Source organism: Balaenoptera physalus (genome assembly GCF_965194825.1).
Source record: "Balaenoptera physalus genome assembly, chromosome: 11".
NCBI lineage: Eukaryota > Metazoa > Chordata > Mammalia > Artiodactyla > Balaenopteridae > Balaenoptera > Balaenoptera physalus.
In genome coordinates, this window is record NC_138896.1 from 30,862,254 (window position 1) to 30,886,301 (window position 24,048).

The 24,048-nt window shown below is 43.8% G+C and overlaps 1 protein-coding gene across 4 annotated transcripts in view; it reads right to left on the reverse strand.

Moving 5' to 3' along the window:
- Positions 1-24,048, reverse strand: part of RUNX2 (RUNX family transcription factor 2) — a 224,795-nt gene that overhangs the window by 103,155 nt on the left and 97,592 nt on the right. For 3 of the 4 annotated variants that reach the window (XM_082412484.1, XM_082412483.1, XM_082412485.1), the window contains exons 3-5: positions 20,142-20,503; positions 11,328-11,484; positions 5,456-5,560 (exon numbers count right to left, since the gene is read on the reverse strand). In XM_082412484.1, coding sequence (XP_082268610.1) covers positions 5,456-5,560; positions 11,328-11,484; positions 20,142-20,503 — 624 coding nt within the window. Of the gene's footprint in view, positions 1-5,455; positions 5,561-11,327; positions 11,485-20,141; positions 22,607-24,048 lie in introns of those variants that run through there. The other variant, XM_082412486.1, reaches the window with a different exon arrangement.

Genomic DNA, 24,048 nt, shown 5'->3' on the forward strand with positions numbered 1-24,048 from the left:
GAGAGTAACTATTAACTATGATTTACTTCCCTGGGGCACAATACACAAAAGCTATTAGAAACCCATCCATGTGTGTTAGGTATCAGGTTTGCAGGTGTGCTGGCGAGTGAGACATTTCAGTGCTGGGTGATGTAGAATACAAAGCCTCCAGGCTTGCTCATTTGAAGAGTCATAAGATACTTTGGCTACAGACTTGCCATGTTGCCAAGCAAGGCTAATAACCTCTTTATGTTGAAAGATCTAATGTTCTTCTCAAATAAGAGTATTGATCTGGCTTGGCTTGCTGTTGACCTGTTAATACCAAGCACCACAAGGTAACACCCACCCTTAATTCATCTGGTAATTACCAAATTGGTCCAATTCAGAGTGAAGCTGCTATCACCGAAACTGGGAGGCACCTTGTAGAACTTTAAATGTCTCCCAGATTAAAAAGTCAAGAGATCTTTTCAGGAGATGGTACCTCAAAAAATTATTTCTCCTGTTGCAACAATGACATTTCCCATCTAAGCACTGATGGAAGTTGGTGATATTGGTGGTCCAGTGAACCACTGCCCCCATCATTAATATCTTTGTGGGGTTCCCCCCACCCCCTTGAGGCTAGGCTGCACCTGTATCTTGCTTTAACCAACAGAGTATGGAAGAAGTAACTCCATACTAGTTCTGAGCCTTAAGAAGCCTTACAAAGACCTGAAAGCTCCCACTTTTGCACCTGAGGGAGACCTGAGCTGCCATATAGGAAGTCAGACTCTGCTGGAGAAGCCGCATGGAGAGGGGGAGGCTCTGGGACTACAGGAGAGAGAGAAAGGCCCAGCTGTCCCCTTATTCCACCGAGCCCAACCTTCCAGCCATCCCACCAAGGCACCAGACATAGCAATGAGGCCATCATGCATGTTCCAGCTCTAGCCACCGTGTTACTGCAGACACAAGAAAGACACCAAGCAAGACCACAGAAAACCCATCCAGATGAACCCCAGTCAACCCATAGAGTCGTGAGAAATAATAAACTGGTTGCTGTTTTAAGCCATTATGGGGACTTCCCTGGCGGTCCAGTGGTTAGGACTCCGTGCTTTCACTGCCGAGGGCCCAGGTTCAATCCCTGATCGGGGAACTAAGACCCCACAAGCCGTACGGTGCAGCCAAAAAAAAAACGTGAGAGCCATTATGTTTGGGGAATGTTTGTTATTTAGCAATAGATAACTGACAAAGCAGCAAGAGAATGAAAAGGCTTCTGACTGTGTAAAGTGATTTACTTTTTCCATCCTCTGCACAGCCAGTAATACCCTTCCCATCAGTCCTCTTCCCTAACTCAGAACCACTGCAATAGAACATGACACTGCTGAGCAAGATTTCACCTTCCTGGAGAAATTCTTTCAATCAGACTGCAGCTGGAACCAAGTGCATACAAGGAACAAAGGATCCTAATAGAAACTGATGTTTAAAAGAGGTATCCAAACGCATTACTGTTGCTGCTGCCCGCTGACTTCTGCTGGCGAACATACGGCAGTACCTCTTCAGAGCTAACTTGCCAACAGGAGGTCAAAACGCCTTGCCTAAACACAAGACTTACAAATTTGGGATCTTAAGTATGATGTCATGTCTTAAAATGATAAGCTGGCAAAGAAAATAAATGGCATTCTGTAAAGATGTGCACCTTCTCATGTTTACGCTACTTAAGATGAAGGTTCTAATAAGTCATCGGCTATGTTCCTTTAAAGGGAAGTTTTATAACTGAGATGAATCACAACTGCAAAAGATCAAAGTTAAAAAACATCAATGATGCCATGGGGTACTTTTTAATCTTGTAATGAGTGATGATCATGTGCTCTTATGAAGTTAGTCCAACTGCCAACGCCAGATGTGTATATTAAGAAAAGGAGTTGTTTGTGATGTGACAGCACCAGTTCAGCTGCCAGAGACAGAAAACATAGAAGGATGAAACCTTTCTGATTTTTGAGTGAAAAGCAAGTCTTGGCAGATGTGCTGATAAGCAGGGCCTCCAAGGAGGGGTACTAGTGTATCCAAGCACCCTCTCTTGGACTTTGCTGCAAATAAATTGTTTATCATCAGTTCTGTACAGCTGTCCCCAGGCAGCATGAATACCTGCTCAAGCACAATTTATAGCACTTACTAGTGTTATTTACTGATGAGCAGAAATTAGTAAAGCCATCTGCAAGAAAGAAAAATATTACCCTAGAGAACAGAATCTAGATGGTATCTATTTCCTGGAAGCGTACTCTAAGCAAAACTACAGCAAACTTCTGACACTGAAATTGATGTAATAATAGCTCACGCTTAATTAGCACTTACTACACGATAGTCACTGTGTTGTGCATTTTACATACATGACATCACTGAACATCTTTGCAGCAACTGATGAGAAAGATACTATTATTCTTCTTCTCACTAACTATTATTATTATTCTCACTTTAACAGAGGAAACTGAAGCAAAGAGAACTTAGGTAACTTGCCTACCACCACACAACTGGTAAACAGCGGAGCCGGGCTTTCAGTCCAGACAGCCTGACACAAAAGCCCACACCCTTAATCACTACGTTATTGCTGAGTAAAGACCCAACCAGTTAACGCAGAACTCGTCCTTGTTCAAATAGCTCATCTACCAGAAGTAGCCTGTTCAATATATACTATGGTCTTCCAAAGAAGGACTGAAATTCCATTAACAGAAATCAAGAGCACGAAACACTCAACCCCTTCAAATCACTGCAGCAATAAACAGGCGTACATTCTTTCGATGACAACCACTACTTAAAGAATTAAAATTCTGTGGGAGAAGATGCTAAAACAATTGCATTCATTGTCTTTTTTTCTACCCTCAGGAAAGCCTTTTTCTGAAGTCCTTCTCTGTTAAAGGTCGAGAAAATAAGCCACTTTGAAGTCTAGAGCAGTGATTGGCAAACCACAACTTGTGTGTCAAATCTCACCCACCACCTGCTTTTGTAAATAAAGTTTTATTGAAACACAGCCATAACCATCCATTTATGTATTGGTGAAGGCTGCTTTTGAGTTACATTGGCAGAGCTGAGTACCTGTGACAGAGATCGTATGGCCCAAAGGGTTGAAATCATTTACTATCTGGCACTTTACAGAAAAAGTTTGCCAACCCATGTTCTAGAGGATTCTCCATTTACCATCACATACACGAAAATCAGTCAAAATCCTGTCATACTCACAGTTGAAGGAAGTTGAAAATCCTGGGCATTTTCCACACCTGGGAGTCTCAAAATTAAAGAACAATATTGAGATGAGAGCTATACTTACAAACATTCAGTGCCCAGATGGCCAAGAGCAGGGCAGAAGGAAATAATCCAGTACAGAGAACCCAGGTTGTAGGATTAAAATGTTACTGATACCAGACCCTTCGTTACATCCAGACACTGAGTTTGACCAGTCACCTCGTGATGTCAGACAAATGACATCACATTTCCCCAGATATTTTTGGATCATGAGCAATGTTACTCAGGCTGATCTAGGGCGGTGGTCTGCCACTCGACTTCTGTATCTGCTTCCCCCTCCCACCCTCAGCAGCACCCAAAGCCTGAATTCAGGTCACACAAGTACCAGCCGCCCCCTCTACCGCTAACCCTCATTGCTTTCAGAGCACTTCTCTGCCTTTGCAGGGCAGTGAACCTAGCAACTATTAATTCTGCCAACAACCTCTTGGGAATGAGGTAATACTACCCTCGCTTGAAAGAGAAGTGACTTTCCCAAAGCTACTGTACCTCCTCCCTTTTGTCACCACTTTCAGAATGAGGCAGCACCCACCTTTCCCCGCTTCCTCTCCCAACCATCAACTCTGAGCATCAACCCGTGAACATCTGGAGACACACACACACACAAACATATACACACACACAATGATGGTTTTTCCAAGAACTGAGAAAAGCAGCTGAGATCAGCAGGAAACATCTTTACAAGACAAGTATTAGTCGTGTTAAATGTTAAAAGACTACCATCCTGCATTACTAAGAGGGATGTCCCTGCCTTTCCAGGAACGCAGGGGCTAATTAGATTAAATGCTAGAAGATGTCTTCCATCCTAAGGCATCGTCCCAGATGGATGGCAGTCCAGAAAAGTCAGACAAAACCCCAAACCAGGCCAGACGGCCCTGCGCTGATCGATTCACCTGCACTGCGTGACCACTAGCCCTGACAAACGGAGACTTGGGGCAACCAGAGACGTGTGTGTGGCCACAGCCTAATAGGACATTCTCAAACTGAGCAGACAGGTCCAGCACTCCCAACGTTGGAAAACCTAGAAGAACGCCATACACATGAAAGGCGGAGAAAAGAAAAACCTCAAAGACTGGCCTTTGAGGCAGGAAACCTCCCTAGTTCAGACAAGCAGTCAGCCTTCGTGAGAAGAAACAGCGGCCAGAGGAGCGGAAGGCAACACGTGTTCCCACCGCTCAGGGACAGGCTGCCAGGGGTAGAGGCAAAACTTCACCAGCCCTTTGCTCTTGGTTTTAGGGGAAGAAGAGCTATGCCACTCTCACTGTCTAGGCAGGTGTACTGTTATATAACAAATATTTCTGCCAGCTGTCCCTCCACCACAAACCAAATTAAACTCTCCAAACACAATGAATGCCTAGGCCTCCAATGAATTCACTCATCAAAGGCAGAGTTCTGTATGATGTTTCCATTGGCACAGAATTTTTAATGTTGTATATATCAAATAATCTTTAATCCTTAAATATATTTAAATACTGCTCTGGTGAGTATGTTGAAATTAGTTTTGGGGGCGGGGCAGGGAAGGCAAACCTGTTTTAATTTAGGTTTAGGAGGAAAATGACATTAGCCCAAATGGATCGTGTGCCCTGCCTTAAAATGATGCTGGTTCAACCTTCTAGATGTCTCAGGAGACAAATAAATCAAGGTGGATTTAAACCTGGCTTGACTCTGTTAAAGAAACTATCTATGGCAATTACTAGAACAAGACCAAACAACAGTGTTGTAACAATCAAGCAATTTATCGTTTGCAAATAAATTCTTTGTAATTAAGCAGTGTGCTCTTTATAAAGGGAACTGAGTGGGCGAGTTAAAAAGTTAAAACACATTCTTAGACCATGGGAAACACACACAAATGCTTTTTGACTAAGCTCGGGATTTTTCAATTTCTTGTTTTCTTCCTCAGCTCTCGTGGGTCTGTTCTGCCTTGTCTATTGTGCCCAGTGGATGAACAGAATTTTTAGGAAAAAGTTACAGCAACGGAAAGTCACAAAGTTGTGTAGGGCTTAGCAATTTTGCGGCAAAGGTGAAAAGTGTAATTTGATTTTCTACTAACTGTGAAGTTCTCCTAATTGTCCCTCATAAAAATATATGCAGATAGCAAACTTGGCAAAGAAACTATGTGAAAGTAGCACTAACTTATTTGGGATAAATTCCTCACAGGGTCTCTGCAAACTCTATTCCCATTTCCAGTAGGAAGGCAAGCACTTACTTCTGGGTTCCCGGGGTCCATCCACTGTAACTTTAATAGCTCTGTGATAGGTGGCGACTTGAGGAGGATTTGTGAAGACAGTTATGGTCAAGGTGAAACTCTTGCCTGCAGATAGAAAAGGGGAAAGAAAATCCACAGTGAATATAAAAAGACAGTATTGATGATAAAAATAGCAGTACAGATGTCCTAACTGCATTTAAGCATCGCTGAAGAGGGAACAAAACAGCAAGGGTCAGGACTCCTTATTCTAATGAGAAACCCTCTGATGGCCACCTTAGGGAGTTGCTAAGCTCACTGAGTGCTAAGATCATCATCTTCACGGCAGTCCTGTGCAAGGAGGCTCCAATTCCAAAAAAGAATTGCTCAGTAGCAAGAGCCGTAATGAAAACAAAAACTGGACCTCTTGAAGAGGGTTCTCTTTCCCTTCAGTTTTCTCCAACATCAGGAACACATCCAAGCAGAAAATTTTAGAAGTCTTTATTTAGGATTAGGTCATGACCCCGTGAGAGAACAATAGTAAATCACTGTTGATTATGCTATTGACTTCACATGGCTTTAGCATTTCATTTGCTTAACTGCACTACAGTGAGAAGATGAAAGAGGAAGGTTCTTATGGGAATCATTTTAACAGGAGCCAGTGTCTCCCGTCCTGGCCTTAATGTGCCTGTGGTATGATGATTTCATCATTACTGGAACAAAGTTTTTCTCCTCCCTGCCCACCCCTTCCCTAACATACATCCTCGCTCAGCAGCAATCTTGAAATGACTCCCTGACAGTGACTTATTTTTGGCTAAATGTACATGACATCTCCCAATGTAAACATGAATACTTGCTTTTAGCAGAGGGTGTACTTCATCGAAATATTACATCTGATGTTTCAAATTAATGAGCTAAAGGTGATGAACAGAGGTGGGGGGGAAGACGGGGGGCGGCGTGGGGGGGGGGAGTTTAGGAGCAGATTTGGACGTTTGCTTTCTCCAGAAGAAGATACCAGACTCTGTTACCCAGACTCACTGACAGTTGTAATCAGTTAGATTTGCGACGGTTAGTCATGTCAGATAGTCAAAACTGCAAACTGTTACAAGACAGGAAGAGGTGGGCGTGAAGCAGTGACTCAATAAAACATTCAGCAATCTCAGGCCAGAGCATTCATTTAGCCTGCTCCTGGGACAGATCTTTAAAGAGCTCATTTCATTTTGCTTTGTTTTTTGGTCAGAGACTGTTTTTCCCTTTACTGAAAGCAGAGGGTATGAAATCAAAACACAAATCTTAAACAATATGTAGCAATGCAAAGTTTAATGCAATCTTTTCAAAGCTTAATATGGAACAGGTTACATACAGGGCTTAATGTGGAACAGGTCTTTGGCTGTCAAGTCTAGTGAATGGGTTTTCTTTTCAACCCAGACCACGTAAGTTCCTAAAATATGTTTAAGACACATATCATTTGTTACTCTGTATATATAGTTTTAAGTCTCTTTGGCTATACTTTGGCCAAGAAAAAAAAAAAATAGGAAAGAGGGAGATGCAGGGGGAGGGGGTACAGGGAAAATGAATATTGATTAGAAACCTATTAAGTGCCAGTCACTTCATACACATTATCTCATTTAATACTACCCAGTCAGGTTTATCAACCCCATGTCACAAATGAGGAAACCGAAGCCCAGAGAGTATTGGGACTTTAACCACACAACTAATAAGTGGAAAACATCAGGACCTGAATCCAGGTCTTCTAGACCCTAAAATTAATGCTCTTCCTTTTAACTTTATCAGAGAACATTTTTAGAAATTAATAGGTAATTTATTACTACATGTGTCCCAAACAGCTCTATCAGACCAAGAAGCAAATATAAATCTACTAATGTAGTATGTCAGTCAGAATGATGAAATCATCTATTCTTAAAGTGTCACTGATATATCGTATTTCATCCATTATATATTGAATGTTACATGGATTTAAGTAACTTAATTGTCTGGTTGGGGAACAGAGGATTTATTATAAACATTAAGACTAACCAGAAGAATAAGGCAGCCAGGAGTCTAAACTAGTCACAGAAAACTGAAAGTCTACAGAAATGGAGATTAGAAAGTTGAATAGGAAGCCACTGGATCCAGATCAGGACCTTAAAACAATGGGAAGTTCTGGAGGAGTGAATGGGCTGAACCCCTAGATTGAAAGTTAATTTGCATTAAACCGTAAAAAGATCCATTCTGGGTTGGATCAATGGTCTGTGAGTCAGGATCGCATTTCTAACAGTGGCTTTGAGGGCAGTGCTTGGAAGACAGCTGTCATCTGTGACACAAATCTTCATAAATCAAGGATGTACACATCTCAGTTGTCCTTAATGACTCTAAATAACCTGCTAGAGACACTGCCCATGAGTTTATATAAACCGCTTCTAAGAGTATTGCTGTTTGAGACTTTTACAACTCACTTAGGATATTAAAAGGCATCGATGCTACTCCCAAATTCAGAGGAACACCTTAGGTAGGAACAAAAGCCAAATATAAAATTCACCCTCCAAGATAAAGCATCTAAATGTTCAAAACAGAACCAGTTTTCTACAAAGACCTCTTTTAAAAAGAGGTGGGTTTGGGGGAAAGGAAACAAGTATTTGAGTCCGACGGCGGTCTTCTAAGATCAAATCCTAAGGATCAAGATGTACTTTAACAACTAAAACAAAAACCAAGGAGGTTCCTTCCACTTCTCATTGCCCCTTCAGAAGGAACATGAACGTAATGTTCAAGAAACTTCCACCCAACTAGGTAATTTGTTCTTCCCCCTATAAATAGTGATACATTTCCTAAGTCAAATGTTTATATCCATATTCATGACTTCCTTAAATTAAAAAAAAAATTTCCAAATCCCATTGTTTATTACTTTCCATAATAAGCGATAAACATGCTGGCTCTTAAGGAGCTAGCGCTCATTAGACAACTAATTGTAGCATCCTTGGCTTCATCTAGGAACTAGTTCTGCAATGTGTCCTCAAGTCATATATTTTCTGAGATACACATAGGAACTGTCATTGAAAGACAATTCCAACCTAGCCCGAGGGGCTGTCAGAAATTGTCGGGAAAGTTAAGACTATAAGCGCGGATTGTATCCTCAATTGACAAAGTACCATGCTCTGTACACTGCAGGTGCTTAGAAGTGCTTGTAAATTAAAAGCAACATGCTTGATGTCAAAAGTGAGGAAACACACCAAGAAAACTTAAGAACCAAAGTCACTTTAAATACTCCTGTTTCAAATATAAAGGAGAAAAAAGGAAAGGACAATTTAAAAATATAAGCCACTCCTCACTTAATGCAAGTTTCACCGATGCTCTACTTTTATTCCAAAGTACTTCATAAAAGTTGTGGTCACTGGATAACCAATAATGCCAGAGTACATAGTGATGTGACTCCCTTATAAATCAAAAACTGTTTTGCAATTTCTGAGAGTTTATATTTCTACCAGTGAAAAAAACTGTACCGTTTGAGGAACTTGGTGTTTTTTATTTTTTAATGCTACTGAAATAGAAAATTTAAATAGCTGGGGAAAAAATACAATGGTAGCAGCATGTTGACCCAGACTTAAAAACCTGAGAGAAATGTAGAAGTGTGAAAATCAAAGAGGAAGCTGGAAAGAGTCTGTTAGAAAGCAGGTCAGGTACACAGGCAGGTTAAAGGGTTTCCTGCCACTGAAGAACTGACCCATTTTTTTTTTTCAAAGAGTGGTATCTCTTGTCAGTATTCTCTGTCCTTTTTTCCTCTTCATTTCAGCTTGATATTACTGTTTCCTTTCATATAATGTTAATGTCATGATATAAAAATCTATTATTAGTGATAAATCAATTTTTCTTTCTCTCTCCACCCGCTCCCCCCACCCCCAATCTAAGTCTCGAAGACAAGTCTGGACCAATTTCTCCATCCTGCCTCTGGCAGCAAACTGTAGCATTTCAGATCCTCCACCAAGTCCCGGCTGCTTCAAAGGAAAAATCCTACTTTCTTCAGTTAAGATCATAAGAAATATAGGGGGAGGGGGTCAGCTCTGTTTGGACATAATTACACTTCATCAAAAGAAGCTTTCTTCATCTTCCATGCGTGAAAAGTCTGCAAGCAGTTAAGTCTGTCTTTTTTTTTTAAATATAAAAATTGCTATTTGGGAAACCAGCCAAAACTCAGAAAGCCAATATAGTAAAACAGTGCACACCCTTTGTTTCTCTTTGAAGTTTCTTAAATAAATATGTTGAGGGTTTACAAAGTACACTATCACTTTGCCATAGTTTCTACTCAAATTGATCAGAGAAAAGTTATGGAGCATCTATATAATACAAAAGCAAGATAAATGAAAACACTAGTTTGTATCTGTAAAGTAAAATGAAGTATAGCGCCCGGTCTTTTAAATACTAAAATTCATTACTCTAGTTCAAAACAAAGTAATATTACATAAGGAGAAAGATGCAACTCAGAGCATACAGGTAAATCATCGTGTTCAAATTTTTCTTGATTCTTACTAGAAAAAAGAAATTTTAATTGTACTGTGGACCTGCACCAGTAACTGAGAAAAAAAAAAATGAATACACACACATACACACTTCACACCTAATCAGTCAACAGTGAGACAGAATGTGTCTTTTTTTTTTCTTTTAATGAAAGTGAACTAAACCTGATGCTGAGATAACCCCTTGAGTTTTGATTCTACCAGAGGCTCTGAGCCTCATTTTATTTCAAACCTTTCAGTAACAGTATCTCATTAGCATGCATCATTTTTTTTTAAGTTAAAAAGTACAACTTCTTGGCCGTGTTCCTAGAAAGTACACTAAAACTACTCATCGGAAACAGCCTTGCCTGAACTTCCCTTATCAAGTTTTTACAATGGTAATAATTTGACATCTGATCCAAACTAAAGGGCAATTATTGGACATGGTTTAAAAATTGATGCTTCTTATTTCCTAATTCAAACCTGGGTTGAAGTCACCCCATAGGTCTTTATAATTTAATTCACCCCAGTCCTAAAGTGGTCTATTTTCTCTCTTCTCATCGAAATACTTAACATGGAAATATTAGATTCAATCAATAAATAAATGAACATAATACTTCTAACGAATGATGATTAAAAGTCTCTCTACAGAATAAGTAAATAAAAGCCAAATATTGGTTTTCTTTGAGACTTTTTTAAAAACATTAACCCCATTTATGAAACAGCTATAAAAACCCTAAAGGGGATTATTTTCTGTTTTATGATCTTTTGATGGATTCCTAATATTTGAATGGGGGTGTGGATGGTGGAAACTCTTAAATAATGTAGAAATATTTAGAGTTCTGATCATTCATCTACATAGTCATACTAACATAAGTAACATCTTATTCACTTATGCAAATGAAAAGCCTTCTGTAAAAAACCATGATTTTTAAATAGGTTCTTATAGAAGTAAATTAAATCCTATAGAGGTAACATATGTGACAAGTGAAGAGCGTTATACTTGCTGTCCTTGCAACAACTTAGAGCAAAATTGATATTACCAGGAAATTGATCCAATGCATTCCCTTTTCTTTGCCCTTTGCCACTGAATGCACTCAGTTACTTGGCTCCTCGTAACTCAGAACTTGAACCTCCAACTGTTCTTCCCTCCACCTTATATGCTCACACCCAGTGAAATTAGGAACTGGTTCTTCGGAAAACACTGTTTGAATTTTCAATATCATAAAACAAATGAAAAAGGCCTGAGTACTCACTAAAACACTCAACCTCATCTGGACATATTTAAAGAAAACCTTTAGTAATTCTATTCGGTAGAAGGTACTGATTTGAATACAGACAGGCCTACATTTCATCAGAGGATCCTAATGTGTTTATTCCATTATCCATATTAAAAATCAGAGACCTACCTCGTCCACTCCGGCCCACAAATCTCAGATCGTTGAACCTTGCTACTTGGTTTTTCATAACAGCAGAGGCATTTCGGAGCTCAGCAGAATAATTTTCATCATTACCCGCCATGACAGTAACCACAGTCCCATCTGGTACCTCTCCGAGGGCTACCACCTACATAAAACAGGAAACACAGCAACAATAATGGCACATCAGAAAAGCTTAAACACTGAGAATATAGTCTCATGGTAAATGATGCATCTTATCAGGACTTAGTGCTCTAGTCCAGTAATGGCAGACAGGAATGAGGCATCTGCATGTGGGTTCGGATGCCACTTCAAAGAGACCAGTGTTTCAGGGTCCACCCATTCCAAAGGCAGGCAAAAGTTTCCTTCATTTGTTGTTGGATTCTTCACAGAATGCATGTACATTTTTATTAAATCCCCATGTTAAGTTGTCCATAGGAATTATGCCACAGAAGGAAAGTTGATGCCCCATCTGCAGATTGCATCGTACACATTAAGGCACCGCCTGTCTGCAGCCTGGAGCGCCCTGAGGTGTGGTCTCATCCAGATCACAGGCCAAAAAAAAAAAAAAGGAAGTCTGGTCAGCTCTATGGGAGACGATATTTAGGGGAAACCTTACAGTTCCTGACTATAGGGAAGACTAAATATAGTGTGGTATCCAGAACTACACTTCATCTCCTTACTTTGAGCTAGATATCCAGCTTTCAATCACACTGCAAAGAACTACTGAATGCCCACTCTGCAGTGGGACCCATGGAATATACAAAGTCATCAAGAAGCCTAAAGTCTAGGTACAGGATAAAGATATATAAGAGGCTGAAAATGACCACCGACAAATGAGTGGTATAGACAGAAAATACACCCTTAGCCAAACTTCTGTCTTGTCCCATCTGCCATCTTGGAATGACACACTTGCCTCCTTAATCTTCAACAATTAACCTGCAGCCGATTAACTCGGGCAAGTCAGGATCCAGGATAATCAGTCTTTGAGTCTAATAAACATTTTCACTGCTGCAAGGCAAGGATCACACGCCAGGGTTGGCTAACTTGCAAATTGGTGCCTCTGATTAACATGGAGCCCGGAAGGGAATGTCGGTGCAGAGTCTTTGTTGTCATATATAAAACACACTATTCTTAATCCATGAATTAAGGCCTTGCCCCTTGATAACATCCTTTCTCTCAACTAACTTCCAGGATCCTATAATATTCAGATGAGTTCCATCTCTTCCTCGTTCGGCTTCCAGATGCCCATGTGGTGACTAAGCCACAGCTCTGGCTACAGTAGCCCCACTACCCTCCAATGACAATATCCATGTGTGCTTGCCTGTCTGGCAAATATTACCCTCATCCTTCTGCTACTCCCTCTTTTGTCAAGATGTCCATAAGGCAAACCAAAGCATTTAATTCCATGCTCCCAATACAATTTGTATGTAACTCTCATTAAAGCAGATTTCCTACAATGTGATGAAACAGACATTATCACTACACTTTAGAGCTGCATTTCCCTCACCCTTGAACCCTACCCCTAACACGCCTCCACTATACCCTCTGCTCAAGCCAGGGAAACAACCAAACAAACTTGTCAGTATTTCTTTCACCCTTCCTGTTCTCTTAGGCTGTTCCATTCCTGCTTCAGCACTTTGTTATTCAGTTTAAAATCTTAAAGCTGTCCTTAAATTACAGAAACCACTTCCTGAGCATCCCACTGGACTCAAATGATCCTCATTTCAATGTACATATAGGAATGACCCATCTACTCCTTTTGATATGCTAGTCCAAAGCTATGAGACTCCCTCTTAGGAGCCCAGATTATATTCGACTAGAAATTACACAAGGCAAGGGCCTTCATCTGTCTTGTTCACCACTATACACCCAGCTCCCAAAACAGTGCCTGGCACAGAGTAAGTGTTTGATAAATATTTTTGAAATAAATAAATGAAAGAGCTCCACAAAGAGCACCACTTCCCACTGCCAATAGTCTATGAGAGACCCAGTTAAAGGTTGAGTCAGCATCCCCAGCTAGCGGCAATATGCCCTTGCTCCAAACTAGTTTTCTGACAACTTTTTCCATCCCAGAAGAGAGGGAATCCTGCCCACTATCCTTTACCCGGAATGTACGGTTACTCTATTCAATCTGAGAAGTCTCCCAGGTCAAGGGTAAATCCCTTGAGAACATGGCTTCCTTCCTGCATACTTGACCTAGTGCCTCAAGCGGCTGCTGAACACAGGTAACGCTGTACCCCTGATGGGGGCAATGTACTTTTCAACTTCTTGAATTCACAATGCCAAAAATGTGCACATTTGAAAAATACTGAAATACTGAAAAAACTGATATACTTGCCAGTATTCATCTGAATGCTTGACATTTTTTACACTCAGAATATTGTGTTTTAACACCTGCTGTGAGGCTTTCTATGTCAAAGTAAACATGGAACCAGTAAGTGCACTAATGAAGGTAGAAAAGTTGTACTGTTTAGAAGAGAATTAATGCACCAAAAATCAAGAGGTCCCACTTCTCCCCCACCTCTGTTACACATCTGCTATGATCTCAAGTAACTTCATCTCCTGAAACTACCGTTTTCCAATATAAATTGGAAATCGTTTTTTTAAAGTCTGTAAAATGTAGAAGAGACTATATAAGTATAGAGTACAATTATAATCATGTACTTTTTGTAAGATGAGCAGGATAACTTCTGTTCCAAGTCAGCTGTGTGCTAAACACAGGCTTTTACTTATAAGCTTCCTTAAAGGGTTCAATTGAATATGTAATTTTTTACTTCATGTCCTGAGATATTTTTTGGTGTTGTTGAGAGATACAGGAGGACTGCTGATGGGTTTCACTCCAGGCTGGCTAAATTTCATTTTAAAAAAAGCGAAGAAATGTGCCCCAATATAAAGATTTTTAAGAGCTCTGGGACATTATTATTTTACTGCATATTTTTAACATAATGGATTTTTTTTAGTTAGAAGAAAAGGAAAATTGATTCAATATGGGAAAATACAAAAGAAAAGATCCCTAAGCGTGAAATACATAAACCCATTTTTCTTTGCTTAAGCAGTAATAATTAAATATTAAATATTGGTATGTTTTATGCATTACATTTAATAACAAAACAAATAGGTCACCACAAAGTGTGCGAGTCTTCTATGAGGCTTACAACTTGGCCCGGAAAAAAAAATTGCTAACTAACAAGATATAGTGACAACTTTTCCTGTTATGGCTGAATTCTATTTTAATGGCTAAATATATTGGTTCTTTCTGCTATTCACTCTACCAAAGCAGACTGCCTAATGTTTTTCTGAGGAAAAAAGGGGGGATAAGAAGTAATGTATGCGCCTTTATATCAATCAGAAGTGTAATTATATGTTTGAGGGTTTAAACAAAAAGTAGATCTCTGAAGCTAAAAAGTTTCCCTTGGAGATTCTCGACTGTGTTTATCTAAAAGAAAACCAAAAGAATCAAGAAATTTTTACACATTTCATCTGTACCAAACCCAAGCAATGGAAAACACTTTAAGGGGTAGAGAGCAGTCAAAAATCGCCCTTTAACTAGTTAGGAGTTAGCACGCATTAAAATTTGTTTCCACACTACCCAATACAAAAAGTTGTTCTGCAAAGAATAATTTGTGACGAAAACTTAACAGTTACTTTTCTAGGTGCTTTTAACATATAAAATCTACATAATTCAAGAAACTTCATGGGGAAGAGGGAAGTAATTTTGTGTCCTGACATTTTAGAATAGAGAAAGAAGTTCCTTTATTTAGCGCACCTCATTATAACTAGCATTTAAATCACATGATACGGAGCTTGTGCAAAATAAAGTAAAAGAATATTTAACTCTAGAAACGCTATTGAAAATTTTTATGAGACTCCCTACGACTAAATCTGTGAGTTACTCTGAAAGAGGAACAATGGAGAATTAACTCAGGCCCTTAAAATTGTTTTTGTGGTCTTATTATATGGAAATTTAAATTGCCTATGACATTTTCACGTACAGAAGTCTAGTCTTCGCTAATCAATTACTCTTACAGACCAATATCACTGGGCACACTGCACTTGCAGCAAAATTGAAATATAATTATTTTTCAAGATAGAATCTTATCAAATCTTTCTTTGGAATACACAGAGAGGTAAGGGAGTAATTGCAAAAAGGAAAAGTTTTATTTCTACGATAATTATTTAAAGGTAACTTTAACTATCAAAAAGTTTCACAAATATTACAGTTATTTCTTAGAATCTAACTTAGAATTTAGAAAAACCTGGTTGAATTGTAGAGAAAAGAGTAAATACAATATAAAATATCATTTCATAATTTTTAAAATACATGTCAAAGAGAAATTTGATGGAAATTATTTCAATTTAAGCCAGAAATTTATGAGCCATGTATCAAGCTGGTTTAGATCATCTAACGATGGATATTCTGGAATTTTGAAAGGATACAAACAGCAATGCCAATGGGGAGAAAATAATGAACAATATTTTACCATGCCTGTTTTCAAATATAAGTTTTCTAAAATTTTTGAGTATTTATTTTCCATCTAAAATTATTTGTTTCCATTACCTTACCAGTAAGTTTTATATACTCAATCCTAAAATTTTTAACTTTAAATAATTTTTATTGCATTTAAAGGCATAACACAAAAATGTGTCTGTCTTTACATAACTTGAGATCTATTACGATTTACATAATTTTGCACAGCAACTCATAGTGGGTTTAGCAAAGTTTTAACAGGTTTAATAACCTGTTTTTCTTTGTTTAGGTATAATTACATTCAAAAAGACACAAACATAAAATCTGATCATTAAATATGTAAGGAAACTACAACTCATTATGTCAAATAGTTATTAGCTGCATACTTGCTTATGAAGAGAAAAATGGCCAATGATGTTGAAAAATTATTTTCAAATAGAAATTGCTCCATCATTTTGAAACCCTACTTATGACAAATACTGAAAGGTATCATTAAACATGCAGAATTAACTATGAGCAATAGATGATATATCTAAAACTGTGGTTTTTTTCTTTAACATTGCCAGAAAAACATATGATATTGTTAAATATATAGTCCAGCGTTTGCTAACTTAAAACAGTGCAATAGTCTTACACTACTTTTAGCTTTAAAATATACATCTGGACTTAAATTTTCTGCATAGTGTTTCAGCTTGAAGCTATTTAAAGCAGCTGAGTTATGAACCCTGAACACCAGGCTTCAGGGTGGAAATGCTGACAGACCCCTAACTTACAAGGGTGCTACTGGATACAGGGCTAACATGTTCTCTCCACTATTTCTACCTGACCATTAACTAATGAGCTGAATTTGCGTATTGCTTTTTCATCACTACAATTACCTAGGACAGAAAGGGCCTGGGATCTTCTAATAGTATGCCTTAACTATTTTAAGCTTTCAGTGAGATACACCTGAGAGAAAGGTTAAAAATATTTATTTCCATTTCCTTGACACCTGGGAGCACTGAACATTTCAAAACTGCAGAACTTTGTTAAAAATATAACGCTAATAAACAGCTTGGTGTATTTTAAAGTATACAAGTTGTTTTTGCACTTTTACATGTCAGAGTGTAAATGAATTAACTACTTTCGTATAATCCTAAAACAAGATCAGATGAACAACTCTAATATGTGACATGTCTTAATACAATACATTGCCAATATCATTCTGAAGTGCTGTTTTAAGTTAACGTATCGCAACACAGTCTACTGAATTCATTTCTGATTCTCTACCTTGCCGAGCTCAGTGTCACGGACATAAAATATGAGCTCAATAAATATTATATTGATTTGAATACCAGACTTCTCAACAATTAAGTTCTGTATTAAACATATTTACCTGTCTGCTATCTACCCAACAACACTATAATTTACTTTGTACATAGCTCTAAATATGACAGCCAAATTGCTGTCACCACTTTTAAAACTGAGACTTCTTCATATTACTTCTTCTTTGCACATGTATTTGATTATGTTGCAAGAGTCTAGAAAGTCTACAGCTCACAGGCTTTTATCTCGAAAGTAAGGTAAAAAGAGGTTGTTTTTACTAACATTCAGATGAAAACAAAAAAAATATTGTCAAAATCTGGATGTTCCAAATATCTACACATGTTTTCAACACAGACAAAACTTCTATACTGAGTGGATCTCAGCTGTCGCCCGCTATTTGAATTTTGTTAAACACAGGTAGGGGGGTGGGAAAACATGAAAGTCAAGTTTTTGGTTAACTCAATTTAACTTTTAATTAATATGAATTAAAACATTCAATTTAATATGGCCATGTGTTATCTATGGTTTTGTTTACTGGTTAAAAGTAAACTTAATCTGTAATTAAAAATAAGTATGATGAATAGCAGGGAAGCAATTTATTTTTAAAATAATTTTAAAAGGGTGGTAGTGAGAAAACCTGAAGATAGCCAAATTATCTGAGAATAGCTTTAACTAAATTGTATTCTGTCTTTATGCCAAAAACATCCTTTCTATCCAAAATATTAATGCTCAGTATCAATTCAGCACCATATATGTACGAATATAGTTCAAGACAGTTATACCTTAAACATGTTTAGCAGGACAAACGGAATGTAGAACATCAGACATCTAAATGACATCTTTTAAAAATGTAGGCACCCATCCTTAACTTTTTCATACCCTAACTTGTGGCATTTTATATATAAAATATCTATTTATTTGTATTATTTGCTGTTTTCATCCAGTGTTGTTTTTTTGTTTGCGTCTTGAGGGGCTTGTGGTGGGGGCATGGAAACAAATTTCCGTTCTCACATAAGGCCAATTAGAAAATTCTGGGCCCTTGGAGGATGAATTGTAAAAGATATATCTTATGTGAAAATCCAAATTTCTACGATTCGCCTATACTCTGAGCTTTTCATATTTCAAGGAAGAAAAGCTTAACCTACAAAATGGGTGGTTTATAAAAGGAGAAATGGGACGGTTAAAACACACACACATTTCTTGAGCCAACTGCAAAATGAAACTTGCCCCAGAGTGCAACATCCCCTTTCCATAACAATTCATTCGATTTCTGTTCTGATACAAGACATAGCGAGATAACCAGCTCTAATTGACCTGGACTCCTCTTTCTTTCCACGCCACCCACGCACGGAATCTGAATTGGTGCTCGTGGGGAGGGGGTGGTCAACAACCGGGAACTGCCAGTGGCCCGTGGGAGTTTGGCCCCAGGGTCCACAGGGGAGGAACTGGCAGGATTCCTCCCTTCCCCCCTCCCCCCAAGGCCTGGCTTACCCTGCTCTCCACAATCCCAGAACCCAGGGGACCCAGGCCCACCTTCGCGGGTTCAGAGGCTAAACAGGGCCGGAAGCATCTTCCTGGGAGCGCTCTCGTCCCTGTCTGGCTCACCGCCCCCTCCATCCCAGGCGCCTAGTCCCGAGAGGGAGCTCGGCCCGGGACCCCATCTCCCCAGCAACCTGGGACGCTCCCGGCCCTGCGGGCTCCGCGAGGGGACGAGGGCTGCCCGAGGGATCCCGATAGCCTTACGGAGAGACTCCGGACCCTACACCCTCAACCTGCGGAGCCGCTGCCCGCGACTCCGGCTGCTGAGACCCGCCCTCAAACTAACGGGCCGGGAGGGCGGAGGAGGCCGCGGGTCGCGCGCAGGGCGCTCTCCAGCCCGGGAGTCACTCCCTCGGCGCCCAGGCCACGGGCCCGAGCCTCCCACGACCTCTCAGAAGCGGGAGGGACCTCTGGGGTCTGAGTCCTTAAAAGTAAGAATAAGGCGAATCGCACAATGTCACCTCAGTTTTCAAGGCGGGCGAGCCGAAGGCATTTCACAGGTTTCCCTTCTCCCTCCCGGGCGCGGCGAGGCGGGGAGCGGGTCCGGGTGGAAGAGGCGGCCCGAGCCCCCGCCCCCTCCACTGGCCCGCGCCGCCTTGCACTTGAGGGTCCGGCGCCGGGGACTCCCGGACTCCCCCGCCTCCGGGCGCGCGGCGACCCCTGCAGCCCCGCCTTCCTCCCGGTAGCGGGAAGGGGCGCGGGTCTGCAGACGAAGAAAACGCCCCCGTCCTGTCTGCCCCTCACTCGCTCCCTGAGTCCCTAGGTTCGCCCGGGACCCTCTCGGATACTGATAATGCGGCCCACGCGCCGCAGCCAGCAGCCGGCACGCGGCGCCCCGCCCCGGGCGCAAACGCCCGGCGCCGGCACCCCACCAACACCGGCCCCCGAGTCCGGGAGGGGCCGGAGCCGCCGAGGCGCAAGCGGGTCAGAGAAGGGGGCGCCGAGACGGGCGGAGGGCGTTCGGATGGGAAGGGAAAAGCGCGGAATCCCGGGGAGGGGCGGCGCGGCGGCCCGCGGTGCGGGCCCGGCCGGGATGCCGGGGAAGGGGACGCGGGAGTCTCGGGGGAGAACGCCGGGGATCCTCGCTCCTGGGGAGTGGGGGCGGGGTGGAGCACGTCCCGGCGGCGCCGCCGAGAGTGGGCACCTGGGGGCTCCTGGGGGAGGGGAGACCGCTCAGAGGAGTGGGTCGGGACGTTGGCCGGGAGGCTCCAGGGGTGATGAACGGATAAAGGGGACAAGGGCTGAAGTGGTGGCTACGGGCACAGGTGGGAGAGGGAAGAATCTGCGCGGGGTCACTAAGCCCCGAGCCCGCTGTGGGATCCGGAGGAAGAGGGCCAGACGGGGGTCCCTCGGGTCAGAGCCACCGAGGTAGGAGCCATGGAGGCCGTCCGGGTCAGGGGCCCGGCCCCCGTGGGCTTGGAAACGCCGGCGGGCAGGTTCCGCGGCGCCCGGCCGGGGGCGGGGAGCGGGGGGCGGCCGCAGCTTCTTACCTTGAAGGCCACGGGCAGGGTCTTGTTGCAACGCCAGTGCGAGGGCAGCACGGAGCACAGGAAGTTGGGGCTGTCGGTGCGGACGAGTTCAGCCGGGTGGTCAGCGATGATCTCCACCATGGTGCGGTTGTCGTGCGGCGGCCGCAACCGGGGCACCGCGGCCGCCGCCGCCGCCGCCGCCGCCGCTGCCGCCGCCGCCGCCTCCTGCTGCTGCTGCTGCTGCTGTTGCTGCTGCTGTTGCTGCTGCTGCTGTTGCTGCTGCTGCTGCTGCTGTTGCGCAGCCACCACCGGGCTCACGTCGCTCATCTTGCCGGGCTGCAGGCTGCTGGAGGGGGGGCTGAAGCGCCGGCTGGTGCTCGGATCTACGGGAATACGCATCACAACAGCCACAAGTTAGCGAAGTGGCCGGGGGAGGGGGAGGAGGGTGGAAATGAGGGGCGAGGAGGAGGAAATTGGGGGGGTGGAGGCGAGACGGGGGAAAGGGGCTGGAGGTGATGGGGCTGAGGAGGTGAGAAATCAAGTTCGATGAAGCCGACTGCCGGGCGGAGTCTGACGGGAGGCAGAGGTGGCGGTGCGGAGCAATCGGGTTGGCGGGTGGGGAGACCCGGGAGGCGCAGATCTTGCCGGAGCCTTTGGAACACCCGGGATGGCAGCTGCGAACGGGCACCGGGATGTGTTTGGCCCGGGGAGGCGGGAGGCTTCAGTTTGCAGCAGCTTGTAGTGGGGGTTCCCGTGGGGCACCGCGTCCTGGGTGCGCTGGCGCCCCCTCCCAGTTCGAGTCCGGCGGTGGAGCCGAGTGGGTTCAGCAGTCCAGCCCCGAGGCCAGCATCGCCGCGCGCTGCCCGCCACCGCCGCTCCGCGCCGCGCGCTGCTGCCCAGCTGCAGGCGTCCGCGCCGCCGCCCGCCCGCCCGCGCCGCTGCCGACGCCGCCGCCTCCTCCGCGGCGGCCGCCGCTCCCCCCGCGCCGGCTGCACACTCAGATTCCTCCCGCGGCGGCTGCCAGCCCGGCTCCCCGGCTCGGCTCCTTCCTTTCCCTTCTCCTCTTCTCGCCCTCTCACCGCCACCTCCTCGCATCCACTCTCTCCTGCTCTTTGCAAAGCTCCCCTGACCCTCGTGCTTCGAGGTGCCAGGAGGTAAGTCGCGGGCAGCGGATCTCGGGGCAACGGATCTCGAGCCTGCGAATCGCAGCCGCTGCCGCCGCCCGCCGGCCGCGAGAAGGAGCCCCCGGGGCGCCGCGCGCAGCTTCGGAAGCCGAGAGAGGCGGCCCCGGTCTACGGGGATCTCGCCTGGTCGCGTCCTCTTGCTTCTCGCCTCCTCCCCCCAAGACAAGGAACCCCCTCTTGGTCGGAGGAGGTTGAAGTTGAGACGCCAGAGAGCCGCCGGCTGATCTGACTGTCGTTATTTTTCGTTGTAACTTCAGGAGAGGAGGAAGGAAAATTCTTGAGCGTCTGTGCTGACTTCTCAGCTCTCTTCACCCTTCCCCCACCCTACCCCCCCCCCTCCACCTCTGCCGGAGCGGCTCCCGAGGGAAGAAAAGATTTTGCAGGGTTTGGGTGTGTTTTTTTTGTTTTGTTTTGTTTTTTACTTAAGTGACAGAAAAACTTGGGATGGAGGAGACACTTGTCAAAATACTTCTTAGAAACTCAAGTGGGTGGCTGGACACTTTTTTCTTCTATATTCAAACTAGTCGTTCCTAGAGAACAAGGATGAGTTTTTTAAGGACTGGAAAACTGTCAGCTTGATGATTAAAATAAGTTGCAAAAACCCTCGCTGGGGGAAAACCCCAGCAGTTTTCCATGAATCTCAATCTCTTATTGTCTATTTTGCATCTAAAACTAGGTCTAATGTCTTAACTTTCTCCCCCACCACTCCCGGGGAAAAAAATAAAACTACAAAATAAAATATTCAAAATGCTTCAATGGCTATTTATTTATGTATTTATTTCCCAATGTGGGTTTAAAAAGCGACTTTGGATCCCCCAAAAAGTTGTGGTCGGGAGGATGAAGGAGCGCAGAAAAAAAACCCGGCAGTTTTACCTAAAATGTGGTTTTTGGAGGCTGGGATTTCTAATGATTAGGTTTTTGTGGTTTATATAGACACGACTCTGGCTAAGGCGATCATTACGCTGATGAGAGTCAGAAGCACGTGGGTGTCTCCGACCAGCCTCAAACTCTGAGCCTTCAAAACAAATAAAACAATGTGGGGCGCCCGCAGAAGCCGGGAAATCCGCTTGAGGCTATTGCACCCCTAAGAAGGGGGCACCGGGCCGTTTCCCCTCCTCGTAGTGTACTGCTACGTTCCTTTCTGCCCATCTCCTTTAAACCTCGCAAAGCTTGAAAACTTGTCTGCAAAAAGAATCATCAGTTGCCAGAGTTTCAAAGATTCCTAACAGCGTAGCTGACACTACACAGTAATACGTGATTTTATAAAAGAAATGAAGTTATAGTGCCTCCTCTTCGGAGTATTCAGGAAGAAACATAGTTGAGTCATCACTCATCGGGCCCCCCCCATCTTACTTAAATCAATCCACGTACCCATTAATCGTCATTTTTATTGCTCAGCGCAAACGCCTCTCTCACCCTGGTAGCGACCTGCCACGACTCTCTCTCCCGCTTTTTAAAGCGTCGCTTCCACTAGACCAGCGGGCGCTTGGGGGTCTGCGCCTTTGAAGGGGCCTGGAGAGCGTGGGGGGCGCGGCAGAAGGGACCTGGTGTCTGTCGAGGTCTCTGGAGCCTATTTCAAGCGCAAGATGAACTTGGAGAGCTGTAGTTGAGTGGCTTGGGGACCAGGATTGCTCTCTCGACTGAGGGACCTCCAGCCGTGGGAGCGGAGGTGGGGCGGGGGTGGCTCGGCGAGCGCCCTCGCGGGGGTAAGGATGCGGTCCAGGGGACACTGCTCTTTCCTCTTTGGGGCTTTAGTTTTACCTTCCCTTTCCCCATCCACAACTCCACGCGTCCCTCGTCCGGCTTTCCCTTCCCCAGTTTTCTCCCCGACGTTCCTGCCTCTCCCTAAAAGTCCCCCCGCAGACGCGAGCCTCCTCGCCGCACCCCTCCCGCCTCCTCGGCCTTCCCACGGCCGCCTGCCACCCTGGGTGACTCATTCTGCATCACCCGCTGGGACACCCCCTGCCCAACCTACTCCTCGCCGCGGCCCACTGGCCTCGGAGCCCGGGCGCCCCCGGCATGCGAGGACCCACTCATCCCGACGGACTTGATGCGCAGCGAGGAACGGAGCTGTCTCCTGCGCCTGTGATTTTTAATTATCTTTTCGGTCACAGGGGAGAGCTCTAACCCTGGGCACTGCCGCGCTGCAGGCGCGCGCCAGGGTCGGGTCTTCCCAGCCTCACGCGGCCGACCAGCGAAGGGAAGCCAGGCTTACCCTTCCAAAAAAAAAAAAGGAGAGACCAGACTGCCTGCGTTAGTTTCCTACCTTACACCCCCGCCCCACCACTTAGTCACATGCACCGGAGCACACACGCCTCACATATCCCCACACTGACACATTAATACACATACACAACTCACACACAAGACTTTTGTTTTTTGTTTTTTGGGTTTTTTTTTTTTTTTTTGCCTTTTAGCGGGGCAGTTTTATTTCGGGCGCGTTGCACCTCAGTCTATCAAAGATCTCTGACTTTTTTTGTTGCGTTTTTGAATGTGTAGGGGCTGCAAAGGAGGAAAGAAGTTACCGGAAGCTGATTATTTCTGTGGTCAAAGGGAGATAAAAATTCAGTAACTACCGTAGTCGGTGTTATGCCGCCTTCTTTGGAGTTGTCCTTCTCCCTGGAAATCCACAGGACCGGGAACTACCAGAAAATGTGGTGCTCAGCAACAGTCAATATTTCAAATATGGGCGACCAGACGGGCTTTTTTGAGTAAGAACTTCTAGGGCAGTTGAACTTAAGTAA